General features: G+C 43.6%; 1 protein-coding gene across 2 annotated transcripts in view; it reads left to right on the forward strand.

Annotated features, from left to right (window-relative positions):
• ARID3A (AT-rich interaction domain 3A) overlaps positions 1-26071 on the forward strand; it is an 80810-nt gene that overhangs the window by 33255 nt on the left and 21484 nt on the right. For both annotated transcript variants that reach the window (XM_051972132.1, XM_051972133.1), the window contains exon 4: positions 22531-22603. In XM_051972132.1, coding sequence (XP_051828092.1) covers positions 22531-22603 — 73 coding nt within the window. The remainder of the gene's footprint in view (positions 1-22530; positions 22604-26071) is intronic.

Consider the following 26071-nt stretch of genomic DNA (forward strand, 5'->3'; position numbering starts at 1 on the left):
TTGATTTTCAAAATGATCCTGTTGCTTCATAGCTCCACCAACAATGCATATTTCCATCTTTTGTCATCTTTGCCAGTTTTCTGGATGTGAGGTGAAACCTCAGAATTGTTTTGATATAGCATTTTTCTTATTAGTAATTTGGAGCATTCTTTCTTGTATGGTCATTGTTAGTTTATAATTCTTCTGAGAACCATTTATTTACCTTTGACCCTTTATCAGTTGCCCAGTGTCTTAAACTGTGGTTTGAGACTCCATATCTCATATCTGAATGTGGGATTGTGAAATTATGATTTATTATCAGTAAATGTTTGATTTGTATAGCTATTTATATCTATATACCCTGGGGTCATGTTAAGATTTCTTAGGCAAAAAGGAGTCATGAGTGGAAAAAGTTTAAGAAGCCTTGATCTATTGGAGAATGTTTTTGGTGGTATATGTGTATATCTATGTATATCTTTCTATACATATATATAGTCTACATGTCTTAGATACTAAAATCTTATCTGAAAAATTTGGAACTGAGTGTTTTTTTCCCTATTCAACTGTTCTTTTTAATCTCGATATATCACTTTTGTTTATGCCAAAGTTTTTTAAGTTTTATATAATCGGGACACTTCTTCCCAAGACAAATTCATAGAATCAGGTATTTAGAGCTGGAAGGGAGTCCAGGTCAACACCTTCATTCTGTAGATAGATAGATGTGTATACACACACACACACACACACACACACACACACACACATATATATATTATGTATGTTATGTTATATATTATATAGATATTGTGTATGTAGATATTACATATATTATAGATACTATACACACACACACATATATATATTCTATAAATTCATTCAGACCTAGGAAACCAAAGTGATTTGTCAAAAGTTACATAGAAACTAAATCCAAGTGACAGTTTTTGGACCAAGATACTTCAAAGCCAATGATCTCTTTTGTTGTGTTACATACCTACTTTGCTGAGCTAGGGACCCATTTTTCAGAGAATGGTAAATCCCATATGGTCAATGAATTATAGTTGAAACAGAACTGAACTTGGACCCAGAAGATTCCAAAGGATATAGGCCCTACAATTTATAAACATTGTAATCCTACATTGATAGTTGACCTCTCTGAGCCTCAGTTTCTCTAGCTTTAAAACTATATAATTGTACTAGATTAAGTCCCTCATGGTTTGTAGTCCTGGACAGTAAAGGGTTCTAAAGGCCCTTCCAGCTCTGAGTTCTAAGGGCCTTCCCAGATCTGAATTTCTGGCTTTTAAAGGCCCTCCTGGCTCTACCATACCGGGTGCTGAGGGCCCTTCCATTTCTGACACGCCTGCTCTCCTCACCCTCCCAGCTCTCACATCTCACGTGGGCATGTGGGCCACCCTGTACCATTTGTAAAACCCTCTAAGATACTTATCTCATGCAATCCTCACCAGCTTCTTGTTGATCCCGTTCCCTTGATAATAAAGGGCCTGCTTGCCCAGATTCATACACAAAGAGTGGTGGGAAGCCCACCTTAGCGTGAAGGATGTTAGAGCTGGCAGGGACCTTAGAGACTGGTCAGATGTTTCTCTTACAGGTGGGGAAACTGAGACCCACAGAGAAGGGTTACGTGCCTGACAGTGCCGTAGCCTACTCCTGGAGCCCCGGTTAGCACAGGCAGTTCTATAACAGTTTCTCCAGTGGCATTTCCAAGGCCTCAAGCCAGGGGCTGGGTGGGTTTGGGGCCTCCCTGAGTAGGCCCTATCAGCCACCCCACCCTCCCCGCCTTGCTGTGGGGCCCTGGCTGGGGAGGAATTCAGGTTAGCCGGGGATGGGTCTGTCACCACCTTGCCGCTTTGGGATCAGTCCCCCACCCCCTCCGAGTGCCCAGTCCAGTAGCTGGGGCCTGGAAGGGGCCCCTGGGGGGTTATGGGGCTTTTGCTGTTGGGCCGGATATTTCAGCCTTAGTCTCAGTTCCCCAATTGCTCTGTGAACTGGGTCCTTGCTGCTATTACATCTGGAAGCGGCCTCCCTCCCCCACCTCTACCCCCCAGGTTGAAACGGAAATGAAACAGAGAGAGCCCTCAGGGGCTTTGAGCATGCAAATATGGGGACACCCTGGGTGAGGAGGGGGGAGCTGTCAAGGTGGCTTGCGGAGGGGGAGTGGAATGTTTGGAAATACCTCCCCGTCTCTGTAGGGGGGATGCAATCAGCAGCGAGGTCCCTTGGAACCCAGACTGTCAGAGGGGAAGAATTGGAGGTTAGGGATTATCTAGGCCCTGATTCAGCAGATGGACAGAATGGAGAAAAACTGGGGAGGGCAACATTTGGGGGAAATGAAGCCAGGAGAGGGCCCATAGTGAGTTAGGGGCAGAGCCCAGGGCTGTTGGGACTTTGATCCCTCTTCTAAAATTGGAGATAGTCAAGGAGCATTTAGTGTGACATCTCTGAGGAATGCAGCTCCTCAGCCGGGGGGGCTCTGTGGTGAAGGTGATGGGAGTGGAAAAACCCAACCGAAAAAACCCGTTGGGGCCAATCTTTTCCCCTTGAGATTGGAATTCCAGGTAACAGCAACCCAGCTTTCCTAGAAAGGCAGGACTGACCAGTTGTAGTAGGCCACAGTTTAGAGACTCTGTTGCCTGCCCCTCCTCCCTCGTTTTACAAGAGGGAGAATTAAGACCCATAGAGAAAAGGGGGTTTGTCCAAAGTAATATATATTGATATAGGATTATTATGTTATATTACATGCTATATATAATTATATAATATTCTATATTATATGTTGTATTGTGTTATTATGTTATAATTATATAATGTATTATATTATTTTATATTAATTGATAATAGGATTCTAACCTCCTCATTTTTTAAAGTAAATTTTTATGAAAATCTTTTGTTTTGACATGAATTACGTTTCCTAATAAATCTCTTCCTCTTCTGCCTCCCAGAGAACCATCCCTTGTACCAAAGAATTTTTTTAAAAGGGAAAAAAATATTCAGTAAAACTAATCCTGGTATATTATATGCAGTGTTCTACACCCATAGCTCCTCACTTTTACCAAAAAAAAAAATTAATCTCCTCAATTTCCAGAAGCCCAGAATGGCGAATGGACATGTTCAGAGTCACAGTGAAAGCCAGGTAGCCTAATTCCTAGCCCCCTGACTCTATCACACTACCCTCTGGGCCCAATAGTTAGTAACTCATAAAAATGCAACGAGTAAGGGAATAAGGAAGAGGAGACATTTCCACATGCCCATCGTTCCTCCAATTTCCCCACTTCAGCAAGAAGGTAATCTCTCCATCTTCTGAAGCCTCACAGCCCTGAGTCTGCTATTCTGTTGGGGGCCCTTCCTCCCTCCTAAAGAATGCAAGTTTCTTAACAGTAGGGATCATTTCATTCTTTGTCTTTGGCTCCCTAGTGCCGGTATATAAAAGGTGTTTAATAAATGCTGACAGATTGATTGTTTGAACCTGCTTTGTCTTGTCTTTATAAATGCCTAATACAGTGTCTGGCATGTAGTAGGTGCCAGGTGATGGCCTGATTGCTTGATCCTGCCCTGTCTTGTCTTTATGAGTGCTTAGCACAGTGCCTGGCATATAAAAGGTGCTTAATAAATGTGGATGGATTAATTGGTTGATCCTGCCCAGTCTTGTCTTCATGAATGCCTAGCATAGTGCTTGGTATATAGTAGGTGCCAGGTGATAATTGCTCGATATCACCTTGTCTTGTCTTTATGAGTGTGAGTCTTATCATTCTTGTGTTTATAAACACTTTTTCCAAGCCTAGATATTCAGCAGGTGGATCATAATTCATAAGAGTTATTGCACTAGAATGAACCGCAAGAATCTGTTAAGCCAAGGGTTGCTTAATCTGGAGGCCCTGATCTTGTTTTATAAAAATATTTTGATTCAGTGTAATTGGTTTCCTTTGTTATCCTCTGTATTTCATCTTGTGCATTTAACAACATACTTCTGGGCTTCCTCAGATGGATTGCCAGAGGAGTCCAGGACACAAAACAGATTAAGAAATTCAGATCAAATCCAACATGCCTTCTTTCCAGAAGCGAAATTGGGATCCACACAGGTTAAATGACTCACCCACAAGAGTGTTTCTATCTTACAGGAAGCAAAAAATAGTAAGTCTTTGGATTGAATTGAACTGGGCTGGGATTTGAATCAAGGTTTCTAATTTTCCAAATCCCATCACAGCTCCACTCAGTGACGCTACTTTTTGTTTTCATATGCATACTTTTATTTTTTGTATATAATATTTTCTATTTCCCCAATTATATATTAAAACAACTTGTTTTTACCATTATAAAAAGTTTTGAGTTTCAAATTCTCTCTCTTTTCCCCTTCCCTGAGATAATAAGCAATCCAATACAGATTATATATGTGCAGTCATGTAAAACATTTCCATGTTAGTCATTTTGTATAAGATTACTCAAGCAATAAAAAAGAAAGTGAAAAATAGTACGCTTTGATCTGTATTCAGACATTATTAGTTATATTTTTCTCTGGAAGCTAATAGCATGCTTTATCTTGTGTTCCTTGGGATCATCTTAAATCATTGTATTACTGACAATAGTTGATTCATTCACAGTTGATCATCATCCAATATTCTGTTTTTGTAAACAAAGTTCTGGCTCTGCTCACTTCACTTTGCATCAGTTCATGTAAATCTTTTCAGTTTTTTCTGAAATCATCTTATTTATTATTGCTTCTAGCATAGTAATATTCCAACACAATCATATACCACAGCTTTTTTAGCATTCCCCAATTAATGGGCATCGTCTTAATTTCTAATTCTTTTTTTTCCCCTCAGTATTTTATTTTTTTCAAATACATATAAAGATAGTTTTCAACATTCAATTTGTAAGATTTTATGTTAACAAATTTTTCTCCTCTCCTTTCTTTAATTCCCCATTTTCCCAAGACAGCAAGTAATCTGACAGACATTATACAGGTACAATTATTTTAAACATTTTCATATTTGTTTCATGTTGTGCAAGAAAAATCAGACCAAAAGAGGAAAGAAAAAGCATACAAACAACAAAAAAAGTGAAAATACTATGCTTTGATCCACATTCATTCTCCATTGTTCTCTGTGGATTGGGATGGTATTTTCCATCCCACGACAATTTCTAATTCTTAACTACCACAAAAAGAACTGCTCTAGATATTTTTTGTATAAATAGATCTTTTCCCCTTATTGTTGATGAATGATGCTACTTTTATAAAGAATTTAATCTGTTCTTCCCGAGTTATTTTTACCTTCTGAATCCAATTCTCCCTGTGCAGCGGGAGAACTGTTCGGTTCTGCAAATATGTATTGTATCTAGGATATACTGCAACATATTTAACATATTTAGGACTGCTTGCCATCTTCGGGGGAGGGGGGTGAAGGGAGGGAGGGGAAAAAACGAAACATAAGCAAGTGCAAGGGATAATGTTGTAAAAAAAAATTATCCTGGCATGGATTCTGTCAATACAAAGTTATTATTAAATTAAAAAACAAAAGAATTTAATCTGAGGGAATGAAAAGATAACTATTCACCTAGTTACAGTTTGGGGGCAGATGAGCTGTTTGCCTATAAGGGAGACCCTGGTGGATCACCAGGAGAAATGTGGGCAAGGAGAGCTGGGAGATGGCCAAGCATGGGGAACAAGAATGTCCTATACCTGGAAGAGCATGGGACAAAAATAGAGAAAAGGGAGAAGGTCAAAAGGGCTAGCAGAGGTTCCAGTTTGGCTGGAGAGTTGTGTAAGATAAGATTGGATAGCTAATCTAATTCCCCCAGACCCTCCAAGCCTGGGTCTGCCCTGGAGGTCTGAAGCTGTTCTACTCTGTCATTTTGTGTGTGTGTGTGTGTGTGTGTGTGTGTGAGAGAGAGAGAGAGAGAGAGAGAGAGAGATGTTTGATGAAGTCACTCCTTTTGTCTGAGACTCATTTTCTCCATCTGTTTAATGAGGATAATTATAATTCTTGTACTATTTACTTCACTATTTACTTAAGGACATCTTAAGGAAAATTGTCAGCTCCTTGCAGGCAACAACTGCCTTTTACCTTTTTTGGTATCCTCAGCACTTTGAACAGTACCTAGTACATAGTAGGTATTTAATAAATGCTTATTGACTGACTTGACTCATTGAAAATGCTAGAGTAATATGAAGTGACTCTTCTGAAGGCTTGGGGTTGAGAATGAGAAGGTTTCAGACAACTTGGAGGGGGATACACAGCATTCTTGACTGGTTCTTGAACCTCAACCTTCCCTGTCTGTGCAGCTGAAGCCTGACAGAGACTTAGATGCTGCAAACATGGCTGCCTTCCCCAGTCATAGGGACAGACCCTCCCTATACTTCAGGAATGGATAAGTTAGCAAACATTTATTAAGTGCCTGCTGTGTACCAGTATGCTAAGAACTAGGTGTACACAGAAAGGCAAAAGACACAGACCCTGTTCTCCAGGGAGACAACATACAAATAATTATGCACAAACAATAATCTGGATAAATTGGAAATAATCAATAGAGGGAAGGATTCCCATTGAGAGGGATGGAGAAAGGCTTCCTGTAGATGATAGAGTTTCAGCTGGGACTTGGAAGGCAGCCAGGGAAGCTGGGAAAGTGGAGATGAGTAAGACATCATTCCAGGCATGGATGCCTGCCAGTGCAAATGCCTGGAGTCAGGAGATGAGTATCTTAGGGTGAGGAACAGCCTGGAGATGAGTGTCACTGAACTGCAGCGTGCGTGTGTGGGTGTAGGGTATGAGAAGATCAGAAAGGTGGCGGGGGAGAGGTTAGAAAGACTCTGAAGGCCAAACTCAGGCTTTTGTATTTGATCTTGGAAGGGATAGGGAGCTGCTAGAATTTACTCAGTAGGATGGGGATGACCTGGGCAGAGATGGGCTTTGGGAAGCTCCCTCTGGCAGCTGGGTAGGAGATGGAATGGAGTGGGAAGCTGCCTCCACCCAAATCCTTATGCATTAGGGAGCTGTCTTCCCACATTTCTGCCTGCCTCAAGTCTTCAGCTCCTGGGAAGACCATGACAAAGAACAATTGTTTACCTCTCTACACTTTTCTAGCACAATTTCAGATATTGCAACAGAAACGGGGCAGAAGGGAGAGCAAGGGGCCCATTGTACAGATGAGGAGACTATGATGAAAAGAGTCCTGGGTTCAAATCCTTACTCAGCTACTTATGAACTTTGATTTCAGGCTGGTTATTTCTCTTTCTGTAAAATGAGAGGCTTAGACCAGACAATGTTAAGGTCCCTCCAACTCCAGATTTTATGAGAAGGGACCTTATGGAAGGGGCCCAGAGGCTGTCGTCTGATTCAGTCCCTTTATTTTCCAGATAGGAAACAGAAGCCCAAATGACCTCCCGAGGTCATCTAGTGGCAAAACCCAAGCCTTTCTGATTCCTGAACTGGGGAATTTTTCTAGGGAAACAATGGGAACTAGTGGAAAGAGTACTTTAAACTTAGATCTGGAAGTGAATCCATTATCTATCACAGGGGTCCTCAAACTACGGCCTCAGGCCAGATGCAGCAGCTGAGGACATTTATCCACCTCACCCGGGGCTATGAAGTTTCTTTATTTAAAGGCCCACAAAACAAAGTTTTTGTTTTTACTATAGTCCGGCCCTCCAACAGTCTGAGGGACAGTAAACTGGCCCCCTATTTAAAAAGTTTGAAGACCCCCTGCTCTATCACTTGCATGCTCTGTGACTTCGTATAGATCGCTCCCTGATGGGGGCCTTTTTCTCCATAAGTGAAGTGACTGGATTGTGTCCGATGGTCTCAAAGGTGTCTTCTTGCTATAAAAGACTATGATCTTGTGACTTGCCTGAGTCGGGGAGTCAGGCCTTGAACCCCTTGATCACATGATCATTTCCCTTTGTCTACCTTGGTCATCATGGCGCTCTGGCTTTCTCCTGGGCTTCTGAGTATCTGGGCCTGCTGTTGCCTCTGAGTGAGGCCTTGGGCAGACTTTGGAATCATTTGCAGTGGAGGGGATTGGGGGATGGGGGTGGTGCCGAGTCAGCGGTTTGGGGTCCCGTCAAGGTAACCTTAGCTCTGCTAGGGAGCAAAGGTCCATCCCCGGCCGAGGTAGGGGCTCCACTGTGCGGGTTCACTAAGGGGCTACTTGGCTCCACTGGCCTTGGGAGGGGTCAGATGGGCTCCTTACATCTGTAAGCAGCTGCTGGGTGACTGACTGCCCAGAGTCCCAGAGAAGAAGAAGAAGGGGTGTGGGGGTAAGGGAGCCAGGTTCAGTCTTTGAGAATCCTTCCATCTCTGTCCCATCCCCAGTCTGGGTTCTGAAATGGAGCAGAGCTGGGGTTTTGTTCGAGGGCCTTCTGGCAACAAGGAGGCTCAGGTTCACCTAGCAGAGCGCTTTATGTGTATGGGGTAGGGGATGTGGACGGGCTAGGGAAGGCTCCAATATCAGACAGAGGAATTTGTTCTCTTTCCAATGAACAATGGAAGCCCCAAAATATGGGGAGCTCAGTCCCCTACTTGCCCCTTGGCTCCACTTTCCAGGCTCTGATGTTGTGAGTTCTTAATAGCTAGCTTAAACTCCACGAGGGAAAGAACTGTGTCTTAGCTAAATTTAAAAACAAAAAATCTTCCTCAACACAAGAAACTCTTGTGTTTCTTCCCTGTTCATACACTGCTTGTTAATTCTAGGTTGTAACATCCCATCCATTATGATAGAGAGTCTGAGAGCCTTCCCAGATCTAACATGCTATTTTCTTCTGTATTCTAAAGTTCTCCTTATCTCTGATAGTGTAAGATCCTTTCCAGTTCTAAGACACATTCTCTGTATCCTAAGGGCCCTCCAGCCCTGAAATTCATTATTCTAAGTGCTCTCCCAGCTCTGACCTCCTGGGTTCTAAGAGCCCTCCCAGCTCTGAAATTCCCTTCTCTATGACATAATACCCCCCAAAATACTTTGGGCTTCTCCTTAAGAGAGGAAGGGGGGGAGGAGGGGCAAGGTTAAGTTAGAAGCAGCTGGGTAATGCTGCCTGAATCCCAGAGGTCTCTGTGTCAGGGACAGGGTCCGAACCAGCACGAGGAGCTGATCTGGGACTGGAAAGGGACAGGGCCATTCTTGATTCCCTCCCCCACCACAAATGAGCTGTGTGAGCAGCTCTTGTTATCTGCCAGGCCGGCAATCTGACCTCGGTTCAATTGTGTGAGGCTTTTTTTTTTTCCTTCAAAAAGTGCTGAGTGTGGCAGCCGAAGAACAAGTATTTCCTGTTCATCGAAGTCAGGCCCATTTGCAGGGGGGTCTAGGGGTAGGGGACTGTGTGTGTGTGTGTGTGTGTTTATATGTATGTGTCTAGGTAATATGTAGTTATATGTGTATATATATATGTGTGTGTATATTTTGTATAAGTATATTTTGAATGTACTTTGTGTGTGTGTATATATATATTTAGGTGTGTAGATGTATGTATATATGTATGTGTATATACATATATGTTTGTGTGTAAGTGTGTTGTGGAATATACTTTGTGTATATGTATATGGTATGTGTGCATGCATATATATATTTGTGTGTAAGTGTACTGTGAACATATACTTTGTGTGTGTGTATACATTTACACACATGTGTATGTGTGTATACACACTATGTGGGTGTATAGGTGTGTGTATATATATGGGGTGTAGACATGTAAATATATTTGGGTGTGTAGTGTGTGTGAACATGTACTTTGCGATTTTATATATATACACATGGGTGTGTGTGTGTGTATGAAAATATACACAAACACATGTATAGGGGTGTGTATGTATACTTGCATATATTTGGGTGTGTAGGTATATATGTGAACATGTATTGTGTGTGTGTGCAGGAGGGGTATATTTCCTCTCCATTGACATCCTTCTTTAGAGAATGAAGATCCTTCTCTCGGGCCATCACCGCCCACTCCACCCCCCACTAATACTTTTGCCAGGGAATCCAGAAGTAGGGTTCTGTCCCCAACTTTTACCCCTGGGCCCCCCTTGCCTCAGGCAAATGATTAAAGTCATCTTAAGTCCCAACACCTTCACTAAGGCTTCAAGGACTCATGGACTTTAGATGTCATAGAGTGTGGCCTTTTTTTGGTCAGGAAACTAAGGTCCAGAGTGGGAGAGGGCCTCTCCCAGTGAGAGTTGTCAGGCCAGTAGTAAGCTCCTACTACATACTGGGCACTTTGCTGAGAAAGTGAAAAACTGAGCGAGGGAGGGAGCAAGCTGCTTGAACTTCTGGACCAAGGAGGTAGTGTCTGGGAGAAGGAAGGATGCTGGGCTCCTCCGACACTTCATAATTTACTTGAACCCTTTTTAAATCATCTGCCTCTTCTCTATCTTAGTTTTCTCATCTCTAAATTGGGACCGAGTCTCACTGTTGTGAGACAAACACGAGATAATATATGTGCGGAGGTTTTAGATCTTAAAATTGCTCAGGAAGTATCAGCTGTGTAATGGTTCTAAGCCCCAATTCGGACCCTTACCTAGGGACGATAGAGAAGCTACTTCCTCCTTATCTATTAAAAGAAGCTAATAATCCTGGTGGTGTCCATCATTCTGGAGCCTCTCATTGGAATTCGTGAATAAAAGTGCAGATTTAGAGTTGGGAAGGCTTGGGTTCAAATGCTACCTTGGATACTTTGTAACTGTGCTTCTGGGAGCCAACATGGATTCTTGGAGATTTTGTTTCTTCCTTCATAAAATGGGGATAACATAATAATACTTACAGGTACCTGCCTCCCAAAGCTGTGAAACTCAGCTGCGGCCCTTTGAGGGTCTGCACAGTGGAAAGCACATTATAAGTGCTTTGGGAGGCAGCTTCACATAGAGGGTCAAGCGTGATAGACTTAGCTTCAGGGAATTAGTGGATGAGAGTGGGGACCCAGAGTCCAGAAGACCTCATCCAAATCTTGTCTCTGATACTTTGTAGCTGCATATCCTTGGATAACAGGCCTACAAGGGCCCTTAGAGCCCAGAATGTCGGGCTGGGAGGGTCCTTAGAACCCAGGAGGTCAGAGCTAGGAGGCCCTTAGAGCCCAGGATGTTAGGACTAGAAGGGTCCTTAGAATACAAGACAAGTACAATGAAACGGCCTAATTTTGAGAGTCAGAAGGTGTGGGTTCAAATCCTGGCATCATTAATTATTAATTCTGTCGGCTAGGATTAATTGGTGAGCCTTAGGTTTTCTATTTATAAAGTGAGGATAAGAATATTTGGATCCCCTACCTCAAAGCAGTGTTGGGAGGATCCAAATAAGATAATACATACGAAGCAAAAAAAGCATGTAATTAGCCATCAATGTGAACGAGGAGTTTTATTATAAGCATGTAATATTGGAACTGAAATGTCCCTTGAAGGCCCCCTGGTGTGGCCATCTACCAGGATCATTGGACCTGCTCTGTGTAGGCTAAAGGATCATGGGCCAAAAATCAGACCTTGAATGGGGGCTGCCTGAAGCTTGGGGTGATAAGACGACGGTGTACAGTTGCATCTGGGCTGGGGTGGGGTAGGGGGATTGGTGCTTATCTTTGTCAAACAAGCCTTGTGCAAGGAGGGTGTTTCCTGGACTTCTGACTAGGGGCCGACCTTGGCCGGGGGCCCCAGGAGGCCAGGGGGAGTGGGGACATACGCCCACCAGTACTATTTCTTCAGTATTATGGAATACTCTGCCCTTCCCACCCTACACAGGTTGGGGGGTACAGAGATTAGGTGCGAGTTTCCCACAAATACCCTCTGAAAGTTATCACAGGCAGAGAGAAATGAACATCATAGTAGTTTGGGTCTTAAAATTAATCATTATCCTGATTAAAATAAGGTAAACTGAGCCTCAGAGACAGGGCAGGTGACTTGTCCATGGTCACACAGACTCGGATAGAATATTGAATCATAAACTCTTCAGAGAGAGAGGAAAGACCAGAGAGCCAAGAATGGGATATAACCAAAGGGGACTGGATTTGATTTTTTTTTTTTTTTTTGGTGGGGAGGCAATTGGAGTTAAATGACTTGCCCACAGCTGCCACACAACAATAAGTGTCTGAATTTGAACTCAGGTCCTCTTGACTCCAGGCCTGATGTTCAATCCATTTTGCCTTCTAGTTGCCCCAGTTTGATTTGATTTTTAAAGTGCTATTGATGACTTTGGGTTTTTGTGTCCTATACATTTGTGTACGGTCCCTTTCCTCATAACAAAGATAGCTAAGAGTTCAGCAGAACTGAATGACCCATTCAGTGGTATGAACTACATCCCATAACCTGTCATCTCCAACCTGTCCAACAAAAGGAAGGCTTCTCTCCCCTCAGCCAACCTGGGCCATATTAATCATGCACCATTCAATTTCATTTTCTTGTTTCAGTGTTTATTTTGTTGTGTTGCTGGCTTCTCCGGTTCTGCTTTAGTCACCCTCCCCGATTCTTGGGCGCCTTCCTATGATTTTCTAAGTATCTTGGAGGAGAATTTCAGATAGAGACATCCACAGTGGTGGAGCAGAGCAGAGAATGGCCAAGTTGATTAATCCTAGGGAGTGTTGGCAGTCCATAAGCGTACCTGGTGTGCCCGGGTGCTCCGCTACAAAGAAAGGCATAAGACAGCTCCTGTCTTCAAGGAGCTGCCATTCTTTTTTTTTTTTTTTAACAGATTGATTTTATTTTATTTTTAAATAATAACTTTTTATTTTTCAAAATACATGCAAAGATAGTTTTCAGCATTCACCAAGGAGCTGCTATACTAATGGGACAAAGAACGTATACAAAGAACTATATACAGATGAGCCGTAGACAGGCTTTGTCGAAGGGGAAACACTGAGACTAAAACAGATTAGAAAAAGTTTCTTGTAGAAGGTGGGATTCCACCTGACACCTGAAGGAAGCTGGGGAAGGCAGGAGGGAAGATGAGATAGGAGAACACCCAAGAAAAAGTGCCTGGCTACTGGAGATGATGGAGTGCTTTGTAGGAGGAACATCTGGGAGGCCATTGTCACTTGAAGGAAGACTCTGGAGTGGGCTGTAAGGTATTAGAAGGCAGGAATTCTCTCCTGCTTCTCTCCCTGCCTAACTTATATAACATTTATCGGTAGGTATATGAATTCTGCTCCCTCCCCCTTCATCCCTACCTACATAATTTAAACTCTTTGAAAGTAGGGACCGTGTCAACTTTTTATCTCTAGGGCTAGCAGAGTGCCTCAAACATAGAAGATAATAACTGTTTGTTGAATTGAACAATATCCAAACTAGAAGTTCCTAGTTCACAGAATCTAGACTATAGGCTCTGGAAGGGGTCTTAGAACGAATAACGTTTGAGCTGGGACCAAGAGAATAAGGAATAGTGGTCACTCTTGATTCATTTTCTAGAAGAGAAAGCTGCAGGCTGAGAGAGAGAGGATCATGCTTACCCAAACAGGGGGTACAGCCTTTCCCATTCATCTTTCCTCTACCCCCAGCTTGCTGCCTCTTCCCAGCAGTCTCTTGCAGCCCCCTTCCTGCTGGGCTGGTAGGGGTCCAGGGAGAGTGGCCCACAGAAGGCGGGGGTCCAGGGCCCCCGGGGGCTGGCCAGCCAGCCAGCCCATAAAGCTGGCACGTCCTTTACTGCTTTCTGTTTAGTGGGGTCCTTTCTCCTGACCTTCAGGCTGCCTCCCCAGAAGCCTTTCCCATGGCCGACCCAGCGGGGCCTTTTACCATTTTGAGTTTATAGCTCTTCTTTCAACACAGCTGCCTTCCAGCTCCGGCCATTGATGTCTGATAACAGCCCCCTCGCTGAGCACTTAACTACTTACCGGAAGGCAGTTGGAGAGGCCCCCTTTCCCCCCAGATCCAAACTCAGACACTCTCCTCTGCTTTTAGACCCCAGGACCCCACCCCCTTCCCTTTCTTCCTAAAGCTTCAGCCATCTTAGTAACAATAGCGAAATTTAGAGCTGAAAGGCGGACCTTAGAGGTCATTCAATCCAAGCCACGGTTTCAACTCAATTCATGAAGCATCTTGTAATGGCCTGTTCAATGCCAGCCCCTGTGCCCACTACCAGGACTGCAAAAAGCTGAAGAAAACAATTCCTGGCCTGTACATGTTTCGTTTTCCTGGGCAGAAGGGCAGCATATGGGGAAGATAAACCCCAATTATATCCATATAAATTAAATTTCAGTTGCAAGGATGAATCAGGGGAGATTTCATTTATGAGCTGAACCTCAAAGGGAATCTAAAGGGGAGTGCATTTCAGGAATTGGGGGGCGGGAAGGAATGTCTTTATAAAAGCATGGAGGCCGGAGATGAGATGGTGTGTACGGACAACAGGTGGACTAGTTTGATTGGAATGTGGAGTGTGAGGGGGGTTAATGGGAAGTGAGTCAGGAATGATAAATTAGAATCCTATTGTAAAGAGCCTTCAATTATGCCAAACATACATTTTTAATAAATAATAGGAAATGGAAGATGAATTGAAGATTCAAATACAGATAATTAGAATATCAAGTATCAAGAAGTAAATTTTGTGAAAAGAAGTACAAGAATAAAAATTCTATAAATTAAAAAGGAACAAACAAATAAATAAATCATGCTGAATAGAAGAGTTTAATGTAATCCCAGGGGCCACAGGGAGCCATAGGAGATTACTGACAGAAGAGGTGACGTGGGCTGATATGTGCTGGAGGGATCTCAGTGTGCTAGTTGAAAAGGAGGAAGGATTAGATAGGAGAGAGGGTGGAGGCAGGGGGTCTAACTTGGATAACTATTGCAAGTCTGGGTAAGAATATGTTTGTGTGTGCACACGTTTACATGCACATGTATGTGTAAATATATTTTCATGTAAATATATTTCTATATTACATTTCATATAAGCATACATTTGTTTATATAAATATATTTTATAGAAATGTATTTGTCAAAATATTCATAACAAATACATATAATTTATTTCTGTTTACATAAGTATATATTTATATGAATATAAAATAAAATATAAAGGGATAAATTTCATATATTTAATATAAATAATATATGTATACATATACCTAAGATTTACAAAGCATTTGTACATGCATTATCTCATTTTGATATCTTCTGAGGTAGATGCTATTATTATTTCCATTTTACAGATGAGGAAACTAAGGCAGGCACAGTTTGAGCAACCTATTCAGGGTTAGACAGTTAAAAAAGTGTCTGAGGCCAGATTTGATGGCAACTTGAGCACAAGGCAGTAGTTATGCAAGTTTGACAGAAAGGGTCAGAATGTCAATAGATTTTGGAGCTAGAGTTACTGAGTCTTGGGAGGGAGTCAGGCGGGGAGGTTGCAAACTTGGGTGCCTGGAACATGGTCTTACACTTGACAGGAATAGGGAAGTTTCTTCACAAAGGGCCCCTGAGAGGGGTGGTCACTTACTCAATGTCACACTGTGAGTCATCGGCCAAGGAGGACTTCAGTTTTATTGGATTTCAGAGACCTAAGGAAGGGGGCCTGAGAGCCTACAGGGACCTCGGAGATCGCATCCATCTGGTTCCTTTTACACATGAGAAAACTGAGGCAAAAGTTACTTTTTAAAAGTCTCTGAGGAAAATCACTTAAGCCAAGGCTCCTGAAACTCAAGCCTTCCTCCTTCTAGACTTCTCCCATGCATTCTTGAAAGGATAGAGGCAAAGCACAAGTCTCCCAGAACTCTGAACAGTTATAAACCCTGCGTAGCCATCCTCACTAAGGAGTTCTGACTCCCGCCACCCTCCATAGCATTGGTCAAGTTTTGCCCACTGAATTTTGAAGTGAAGTTGACTAAGCTGAAATTCATAACAGAAGACAAGGAGAGGGTGGTGGGATCGGGGTGATGAGGTATTTGGAGGTCCAGAATGAGTCCACAGGATTAGAAAGAGAGGGGTGAAAGGCACCTAGAGGCCCATAAGTCCAATCCGTATATCTTACAGATCAGGAAACTAAAGCTCAAAAGATTAATTATAAGCATCTGAAGCAGAATTTGACCCTAAATCCAAAGATTCCAAAGTGAGCCAGCTTTGCACGATACTCCACTAGGAGAGTTTCATCTTCCCGAGTTCAAATCTAGCCTCAGATGCTTAGTAGCTGTGTGACCCTGAGCAAGTCACTTAACCCTGTAGCCTTGGTTTCATCTATAAAATGAACTTTGCCAAGAAAACTCCAGATGGGGCGACATGATTAGAAACAACTGAATAATAGCATCAAATCCAATGGAAGGAACTAACTGAAGAAGACTTGGGGGATGGGAGCAGAATGGATGTGAGTATAGGGAAGATGATAGATGCCATAGGGAATTAGGGATTAAATTTGTTTTGGGAACAGTAGTAGGAAGGCACAGGTAAGCAGATTTGGGTTTATAGTATGAAAAGTCTTTTTAAAAAATATTGCAACCATTACCATGAAAATTGTAGCTTTCTGGTGAGCTCCCCCTTCCTTCAAGGTATTCAAGTGAAGGAAGGATGATCATTTGCCTCAGTTATCCTTAAAGATGATCCTGCTTTGGAAAAGGATTAGATAAGGTATCTTCTGTTATTAGAGCCACAATGGTATTCTAGCTAGATTCGGCATCAAGAAAACACAGATTCGAATTTTGCAACCCTCAGAGATAGGTGCTGTTATTATCCCCATTTAACCGATGAGGAAACTGAGGTAAATCAGATAAATCACTCTCTGGGCCTGAAATTTCCTCCCTTGGAGAAGGAGAAGGTTGGATTCAGATAAGGGCCAGGAACTGAAGGGGGCCAATCTAAAGCTCTGATCCAGTGGTCTTGTGATTGGTTCCATGAGATTTAACTAAGGAGCGGAATTCTATACCTGAAGGGGATGATGGGGACACCTGCTGCTCTTCACTGGGTGTTGTCTCCCTAACTCCTCCCAGGCCTCAGGGCAGTAATGCTGCAAGGCAAAGGATCAAAGAATATGGGATTCTAGATTTGGGATCATGAGGTCCAACTCCTTTTTTTGTCTGATTTAGGAAACTGAGGCACCCCAAGGGCAACTAAGTTGGTGAGGGTCCTATAGTAAATAATTAGTGCCTGTTAGATTAGAACCCTGGTATCCTGAAGCCCATTTCTTCTGGTGTCTCCAATCGTATTCTTTCCCCTATACTGTCTTAAGTGTACTTTTTCCTGGATTCAATGTAAGTGAGGAATTGCAGCATGGGAAATACAGGTACTTGAAGGACCTTTAGAATGTAAAAGAACTAGGGAAGCCTTAGAACAAAATACCAGAGCTAGAAGGGCCCTTAGAACCCAGGATGTTAGGGCTGGGAGGGCCCTTAGAACCCAGGATGTCAGAGCTGGGGGGGCCCTTAGAACCCAGGAGGTCAGAGCTGGGGGGGCCCTTAGAACCCAGGAGGTCAGGGCTGAAAGGACCCTTAGAACCCAGAATATCAAAGCTGGGAGGGCCCTTAGCATGTCTAATGGAGCTTCCTCATTATATAGAGAAAGGAGACCTGTACCTTCTTACTACTGTTCCCAAAACAAATTTAATCCCTAATTCCCTATGACATCTATCTTCTTCCCTATACTCACATCCATTCTGCTCCCACCCCCCAAGACTTCTTCAGTTAGTTCCTTCCATTGGATTTGATGTTATTATTCAGTTGTTTCCAATCATGTTGCCCCATCTGGAGTTTTCTTGGCAAAGTTCATTTTATAGATGAAACCGAGGCTACAGGGTTAAGTGACTTGCTCAGGGTCACACAGCTACTAAGAGGCAGATCTTGCCTCTGCACTTGGGGATAGGGAGAGAATGGGCTTAGGGTTAGGAAAGAGAAGAAAAAAGAAAATTTGATGGCAGCAGAAAGAAAAAGAGAAAAGAAAGAGTCTTTGAGCACTGGAGAGTCAAACCTAAAGAGACCGTGTGTTTGCATATCCATGAGAGTGGGAGATGGACCACAGGTAGGGCTCCCTGTTCTGAGATCATCTGGACACAAGCATCGAGGGGTCCTGGCTGTGGGATAGTGAGTTCAGTTTAAGTCCAGGGATTCTTTCTATGAAACAGCTACCCTCATCCTGCTCCTCTGGCAGCTGGTCAAGATGGTCATTGAAGAAAACCATCATATCAAGATCTGGGATTGTACCCAAAGCCAATCACAGGCACCCTACCCTATATCAGGGGCTATGGTTGAGAGTCAGGGGGTGAAGCCCTGGGCTTCTCTCTCTGAGCGACATCAGAATTTTGTGATCTCCCAGGCCATGGAGTTAACCAGAGCCTCCTGCCAGGTTATGTCCCCCTCATCCTCCCCCTTGCAGCTGGGAGGACCTCTGTTGGCCCCCAAACCCAGGCGACCAGAGCTGGGGCCTACACAGTCCTGGGAAAGGGAAGAGGGGGACAGGTGAGGTGCTCAGAACTACCACGAGGGCCCCCGGAGCATTTATCCCGGAAACAGTCTGTGGTTTATTTGATCAGATAATTAATTCATCTTAATTGATGGCTAGGTGTTTGTGCAGATTTCTGGCCAAAGGCAAGGATCTGGTTAACTTTTTAACCAGTCTTCCTGCAGAGAGGGAGAGAGGGGGGAAAAAAGGTGAGAGAGAGAGGGAGAGAGAGGGAAAAAGGGTGAGAGAGAGAGGGAGAGAGAGGGAGAGAGAGGGAAAAAGGGTGAGAGAGAGAGGGAGAGAGAGGGAGAGAGAGGGAAAAAGGGTGAGAGAGAGAGGGAAAGAGAGGGAGAGAGAGAGAGAGAGCGCAGAAGGGAAAAAAGGGACAGAAAGAGGGAGAAAGAAAAGAAAAAGGATATAGGAAAGAGAAAAACTGAAATGAAAGGATAGAGGAAAAGGAAGGGTGCAGAAGAAAGATGGGACGATCAGTTAGAAGAAAGAAACACAAGGCAGAGAAAGCAAGGGAAACAAACAAAAATTGGAGAGCGGGGAGGAAAAAAGAGAGAAGGGGAAAACGGACAAAGAAAGGGAAGGAGCCACACCAGGGGATGGGAACCCTAGGGAGACTACGTGTGTGCATAACTCTTGGAGTGAGAGCGATGGATGGGGACAGACAGACAGACGTGTGCTTTCTGGGGAGCTGCACCGATTGCCCGTGTGCCTGGACAGGCCCAAGCTCCGAGGGCAGTGACCCTTGACTAAGGAGAACCGGAGGGAACTGTCCCCCTTGTGTTGGTCTTTAGTGCCACGTGGGGGGGTTGTAGTTAACCCTGCCCCAGCCCTTGGTTTCCCTCTGGGTCCTTTTACTCCTTTCCAGGAGGGCCTCAGGGCCTGGGATGAGGCTGGGCTGAGCCCCCCCTAAAAAAGGCAGCAGTGGATGTTTGCCTCCCCATGCTGGGCCCATAAATCAGGCCAGGAATGTGGGGCTGCCACAGGCTGGCGCTGGGTGTGGTCCCGAGACAAAAGCCTCACAAAGCTGGAGGTGGAGCTGGGGACCCCGGGCTCAGGCTTCACATAGATCTTCCTGTCAGCCCTCGAGACAGCATCCCCATCCCCCACCCCCCACCCACGTGGGGCCTCAGCTTTGCTTGTTTCCCCAAATCCCATAGACTTGGGGATGGAGAATCGTGGGGAGGGTGGATGGGACGATCAGTTAGAATTCTGGTACTGGTAAGGATCTTTGGGTCCATAGAGAGCTAAAAGGGATCCGAGTCCACCTGGTCCAAACTTTCATATGGAGAAACTGAGACCTTCAGAGGTTACAGACTTAGCCCAGTAATAACAGATGGGATTTGAACGCATGTTCTTGACTCTAAATCCAACATTCTCTCTAAAATGAAGGTGCTATATTACATGGTTTGTAAAATTCTTTCCAGTTCTGATGTCCGCCATTTCAAAGACCTTCCCAACTCTGCTATCCTAGCTTCTAAGGGCCTCCCCAGCTCTGACATCCTGTGTTCTAAGGCCCTCCCAGCTCTAACCTCCCGGGTTCTAAGGGCCCTCCCAGTTCTGACCTCCTGGGTTCTAAGGGCCCTCCCAGCTCTGACCTCCTGGGTTCTAATGTCACTTCGGATTTCTAGAACTTGATCTTCTCCATTCCCTTACTACCTTTTCAGGGCCCAATGTCAGGCTGTGCTTATTTGTATTTCAAGGAAGCTCAGAATTTGTACCAGTCAGCCCAGAAGGTCAGAAAATCATAATGCTTATTGTGCTATCACCTATTAATAGAATCAGGAAATGTTTGGCTTGTAAAGGCCCTTAGAACCTAGTGGGAGAAATCGGTCAGGGTGGGGTGACTTTTGTAAACCTAGAACCTTGATTATCAGAGGTGGAAGGGATCTTGTTAGCTAGCTAGGTCAGTGCTCATTTGTTAGAAGGGCAGTTTTGAAGTCCAGTGAAGGGCAGGCACTTATCCAAGATCACACATACACATCCAGGCAGGCTGTAGAAATGTGCTTCCTCCACCCTGTCCTCAGTTTGGCTTCCCATCATCAGCCAGGGTGGTAGCCTCTGCTCCTCTGGACTTAATGACAGCTTTTCCCCCGCCCCTGGGCCTGCCCGCCCACCAGCTCCTGGGGAGGCTTAATTATTGGTTTCAATATTTGTCTCCTCTCTCTCTCCTCATCTTCTCCTCACCCCACCCCCCTTCCCTGTTTGGAGTCCAAACTGCATTCCTGAGTGTTTAATCTAAAGCCTGGTATTTACTTCATCCCTCCTTCCTCCCACTCCCCAAACACCCCCTCCCCTTCCTCTCTGACTCCTCTTTAATTATCTCTGCCTGGTGCACCAGCCCAGGAGCTCAGAGACTCATGGTTTCTAGGAGAGGAGGAAAGGCTTCTCACTCTTGTAGGGAGGCCTTGGAGCCTATGTGGAAAATAGAATCTTGGGCTTGAATGAGCTCTTGGGACCCATTCCCAGCCGATCTGGGGCCTCTCTACTCTCCTCAGATTTATGCGCCACCATAGGCAGGACAGACTTCCTCAGCTTGCCAGGGGGCTTAGAAGCCTATCAGGGTTTGAAGTTGAACCCAAAGATGGAAATGGCTCTCCCAAGTCTCCCTCCTTCCCTTGCTCCTAGATCTCTCTGTCCCTCCTTCCCTTGCTTCCAGGTCTCTCTCCTTCCCTTTCTCCCAGCTCTAGAGTCTTCTAGACATCTCACATTCAACGTGTCCAAGCCAGAACTCATTATCTGCCCCCCATTCCCTTCCCTTGCTGACTTTCCTGTTGCTATTGAGAACACAGCCATCGTTTCAGGCGAGCAAGGCTCATCATGTGGCATTAATCGCCGCTCACTCCCAATCACGCCACATATCCCAAGCCAATTGTTGGCAGGTCCAGTCACTTCGACTTTTGCAACATCTCTCTGTACATTCTTTGTCCCCTCTGACCCTGCCAGCACCCGGTGCAGCCGTTATCTCCTCATACCTGCACTGTTGCAATCACTATTGCAATAGCCTGCTGGCCTTTGGGTATCCTTGCCTCAGGTCTCTCCTCACTTCAGACCCTCATCAATCAAAAAAAGGATCTTCCTAAAGAGCGGGTTTGTCCATAGCAAACTCTTCCCTCCACTGGTCTCCAGTGGCCCCGTCACCTGCAGGCTCAAACACAAAATCCTCTGTTGTTCGGAGCCATCGTAAACCGGTTCCACTCTCTGCCCTCCCTCTGCCACTTTCCTGGTGACCTTATGCCTTACACCCCACTATACACTCTCCGATCAGCTACGGTAACCTCTCTGCTGTTTTTCTCACAGGACACTCTACCTACAGGCTCTCCGCTTTTGTCCCACAAAATGGGAGATTTTGTAGAATATCTTGCTCTTCCTCTCATCAGCCTGGCTCTCTAGAACTCAGCTCAAACCCAGGCCTTCTCTGGCTCTCTTTGAGTGTCGATGCCCGAGTTTACCTTCCATTTACTCTGTTTATGTCTTCTCTGAACATAGTTGCTATATTGCTTTTTTTCTTTCTTTCTTTTTTTTTTTTTGCTTTGTCAATTGGGGTTAATTATCTTGCTCAGGGTCACACAGCTAGGAAGCCTTAAGTGCATTTGAACTCAAGTCCTCCTAACTCCAAGCAGTACTCTATCCAATGTGCCATCTAACTGCCCTTGTATTACATTTAATAGTAATCATGATAATAGCTAATATTTATGTAGTGCTTCCTCTGTGCCCCACACTGTGCTAAGCACTTTATAATTAGAGTCTCATTTGGTCTTCAGAATCATCTTGAGAGATAGATGCTATTATCCCCATTTAACAGATGAAAAAACTGAAGAAGGCAGAGGTCAAGGGTGACACAGCTAATAAAAGCCTAAGATTTGAAGTTAGGTCTTCCTAACTCCAGACTCAGCAATCTCTCCACAATGCCATCTAGCTGCCCCAGAAGACTGTTTCTTGAAGGAAGGAACTGTATTTTTGCCCTTGTTTGCAATCCCAGTGCCTAGCACAATGCCTGATACGAAATAAGTATTTCCTAAATGCTTGTAGATGGAGTGTTTGACTGCCTTTCCCTCTCCTTCCTGTGAAAACCCCTAAGATCTCCAAGTTTGAAGGGAAGGGAAGAGTGGCTATCTTCCCACTGGAAGTCCAGATGCGGCAGAGTAAGGTGGGAAGGGAAGGGGCTTTTGTCTTTCTGAGTTTTTAACTTAGTAACCCTGTCTCCCCTCTTTTCACACAGCTGTATGAACTGGATGGGGACCCCAAGAGGAAAGAATTTCTGGATGACCTCTTCAGTTTCATGCAGAAACGAGGTGAGGGTTTTCTCCTACCTTGGGAAAGAGAACAGAGGCTGGGAAGAAATCATCCCTGAATAGGGACCTTGGACCTTAGAGTTTGGACCCATCATGTAGGAATGACAGCAACAGCTTATATATTCCTCACAAATACCATGGTGTATATATATATATATATATATATATATATATATATATATATATATATATAATACCACATACATTTTATATATCATACCTAAAATGTATGTGGTATTATCCCCATTTTACAGATGAGAAAGCTGAAACTCTTTGAGGTGAACTGACTTGTTCATGGTTGTGCAAATGGATAGTGAAGAAAATGTAAGCTCTTTGAGGGCAGTTTCATCAGTGAACCAGTATTTATTATGGTCTGTGCTAGGCACTGGGAGATAACAAAGAAAAAAATTGACCATTCCTGCCCTCAGGAAACTTGCAATCTTTTTTGTCATAACAAGTACTTATTGAAGTGAAGGGCCTGAGCTAGAGCCCTTTCCTCTGCAGACCAATACCAGGACAGTTTGACTGAAGCAGGCAGGCAGCAGAAGGGGGCAAGATCCTATGTTTAAAGGGAACCCAAGAGACCTGTTTTATCTCAATGTACAAACAGAGCTTGGGGGCCCGGGGCATCAGGATGCTTGGCTTTTTTTCATGTGGGAGCCCACGCTTTCCATGCAATGGGATGAAGATAGGGAAGAAGAATATAAGGACCTCTCAGTATCCTTTACCCCTCTCATCCACCCCAATTACTCCTTCCTCCTTAGGATTATAGGTTAAGTTAGAAGGGACCTCCAGAATCATCTCTACTTGTCCAAACTCACACAATATAATAAGCATTTGAGACAGAATTTGAACTGTGATGTAACTTGGGTTTGTGTACATTTATGTGGGTGGGATTCCCCCTGAACATCAAGGAGATTTCCGCCATAATTTCCCTTCTGTGGTAAAATCTAGAGATTATTCCAAATTTTCCTAGAAACTGTCATAGAGTCGCAGGAAACAGGTTCCCAATAATATTTCAAAGGCTGCCCCCTTCTCCTTTAAGCCAGAGGCTAGGAAGAGCCAGAAGACAGATGGCAAAGGGGAGAGCCCTGGGAATGGGGCCTCCCTTGAGAGCCAGCGTGGGTGGAAGGTTCAAATGACTTAGCTGTTCATTGGTCAAGCTGTGCCATTGATTGGAACACCTTCTAAGACCCTTCACTAGAGGAAAGAGGAAATAAGGGGTTTGGATCCTGTTCTAATGAAAGTATCATTATCCCCAACCCAACTCTCCCATCCCTCAGGCATCTTGAAATGGTTTCCCCCATTGCAGAAATGACCTATCTACCTCTCAGGATTGTCCATAGTCAATTAGAAAATAGCCCCATAGATATCTGCAGGACGTAGATTTTTTTTGATGAAGTTTCCATTTGGGGGAGGCAATGTGGTACAGTATAATGGGTGCTGTATTTGGAGCCATAGGACGTGGGTTCAAATCCTGGCTCCATCACTTTATACCTATGTAGCCTTGTGCAAAGTACCTACCTTCTCTATAAAATGAGCGAGTGGTTCAGACTAACTGACCTTTAAGTTCCCCTTCTAGATCTCAATGTGATTGTATATTACTTTATGAATCTCTCTCTAAATCCCCTCCCTCACTTTAAAAAAAAAAAAAAGATAAATTGTCCTAAGCAGGGGTGGGTGGCCCAGGATGGGGGAGGGGACTCCTAATGATCCTAGATTCCCATCTGTGTTTACCAAGGGACAGAAAAAGAGGAGGTCGGCCTGAGTGTGCAGTGGGAGAGATCAGATTCCCAGAGAAAGCAGATGGTCTGGTTGTGGACAGGACTGCCTGGAGTGGGTGGAGGAAATAAGCTGAATTTTTTTCTACATAATGGTTATATAGAATCTCAAAGTGACGGAAGTTGGAAAGTCTTTAAAATTTAGAATGTCAGAATATAGAATGTCAAAAGTGGGAGGGACCTTAGAATGTCAGAATTTGGAAGGCCCTTAGGACATAAAATGTTAGAGTTCGGCCTGGAACATAGAATGTCAGAGCTGGGAGAGCCCTCAGAACATAGAATGTCAGTCTGAGAAAGCCTTGAGAACACTACATGTCCGAACTGGGAGGGCCCTTGGAAGGGAGAATGCTATCTAATGTACCTCCTTCTTTTTACAGTTGGGGAAACTAAACCTGTGAGCAGGGCAAAGATTTTCCAATGTTACATTATTAGTCATGGCAGGTTTCCAGAATTGACTCTGCACTTTAGTGGGAACTTTTTACTCCTGCGTTTCTAAAGTATTGTTGCCCTGGAGCAGATATGTTTGAGGACTTATCTCCACAGGCATTCAGGATTAGACAGGGTTGCAGACCATTGGAACTAGAAGGGAGCTTCAGATATACATTTTCACATCTGGAAAGTTCCTTAGAACATAGAATGTCGGATCACTCATTCAATTCTTTGGATTCCTGCAAAATGCCACTAAACCGCGTGTTGTAAATGAATTTAAAGTTCTGTCCAGTCTTGATCTAGTCCAGGAAATTAAATTAATTTAATGTTAATTTAAATTAACATTTAATTTTTCTTTTCTTTTTTTAAAAATTATTTGTTTTGTTTTTCCTCTGAGGCAATTGGGATTAAGTGACTTGCCCAGGTTCACACACCTAGTAAAGTGTCTAAGGCCTTATTTGAACTCAGGTCTCCTAACTCTATTGACTTTGCCATATAATTGTCCCTCATTTATTTGTAAATGAAAATTTTTAACATTTTTTTTCAATTTTGAGTTCTATATTGTTTCCCTCCCTCTGTTACTTCCTTCATTAATGTAGGTTATACTTGTGCAGTCATGAAAAACATTTCCAAATTAGCCTTGTTGCAAAAGAAAATGCAGACCAAAAAAACCCAAGAATAATAAAGTTAAAAAAAAAAAAGTTTGCTTTGATCTGCATTCAAACTCCACCAGTTCCTTCTCTAGAGATAAGATAACATTTTTCATCATGATTCCTTTGGAATTGTTGTGGATCATTGCTGAGAATAGCTAAATCATTCACAGTTAATCATCATATAGTATTGCTGTTACAATGTTTTTCTGCCTTTGCTCATTTCATTTTGTATCAATTCATGTAAGTCTTCCCAGGTTTTTCTGAAAGCATTCTGGTTATCATTTCTTTTACCACAGTAATAGTTCATATGCAACAGCTTGTTCAACCATTCCCCACTTGAAGGACATCCCCTCAATTTCCAGTTCTTGGCCACCACGAAAAGAGCTGCTAGTAATATTTTTGTACAAATAGATCCATTTCCATTTTCTTGGATCTCTTTGGGATACAGACCTTATAGTGGTATTGCTAGTTTTATTGCAGTTTTATAATCCTTAGTAGCCCAGGGTTTATTAACCTGGGAGTTCATGAACTTGCTTTCTAAAAAATATTTCTGTGTTTTAGTATAATTGCTTTTTTCTGTAAACTCGTGTTTTTCATTTTATACA

This window comes from Antechinus flavipes, chromosome 1 (assembly GCF_016432865.1).
Source record: "Antechinus flavipes isolate AdamAnt ecotype Samford, QLD, Australia chromosome 1, AdamAnt_v2, whole genome shotgun sequence".
In the NCBI taxonomy this organism is placed as follows: domain Eukaryota; kingdom Metazoa; phylum Chordata; class Mammalia; order Dasyuromorphia; family Dasyuridae; genus Antechinus; species Antechinus flavipes.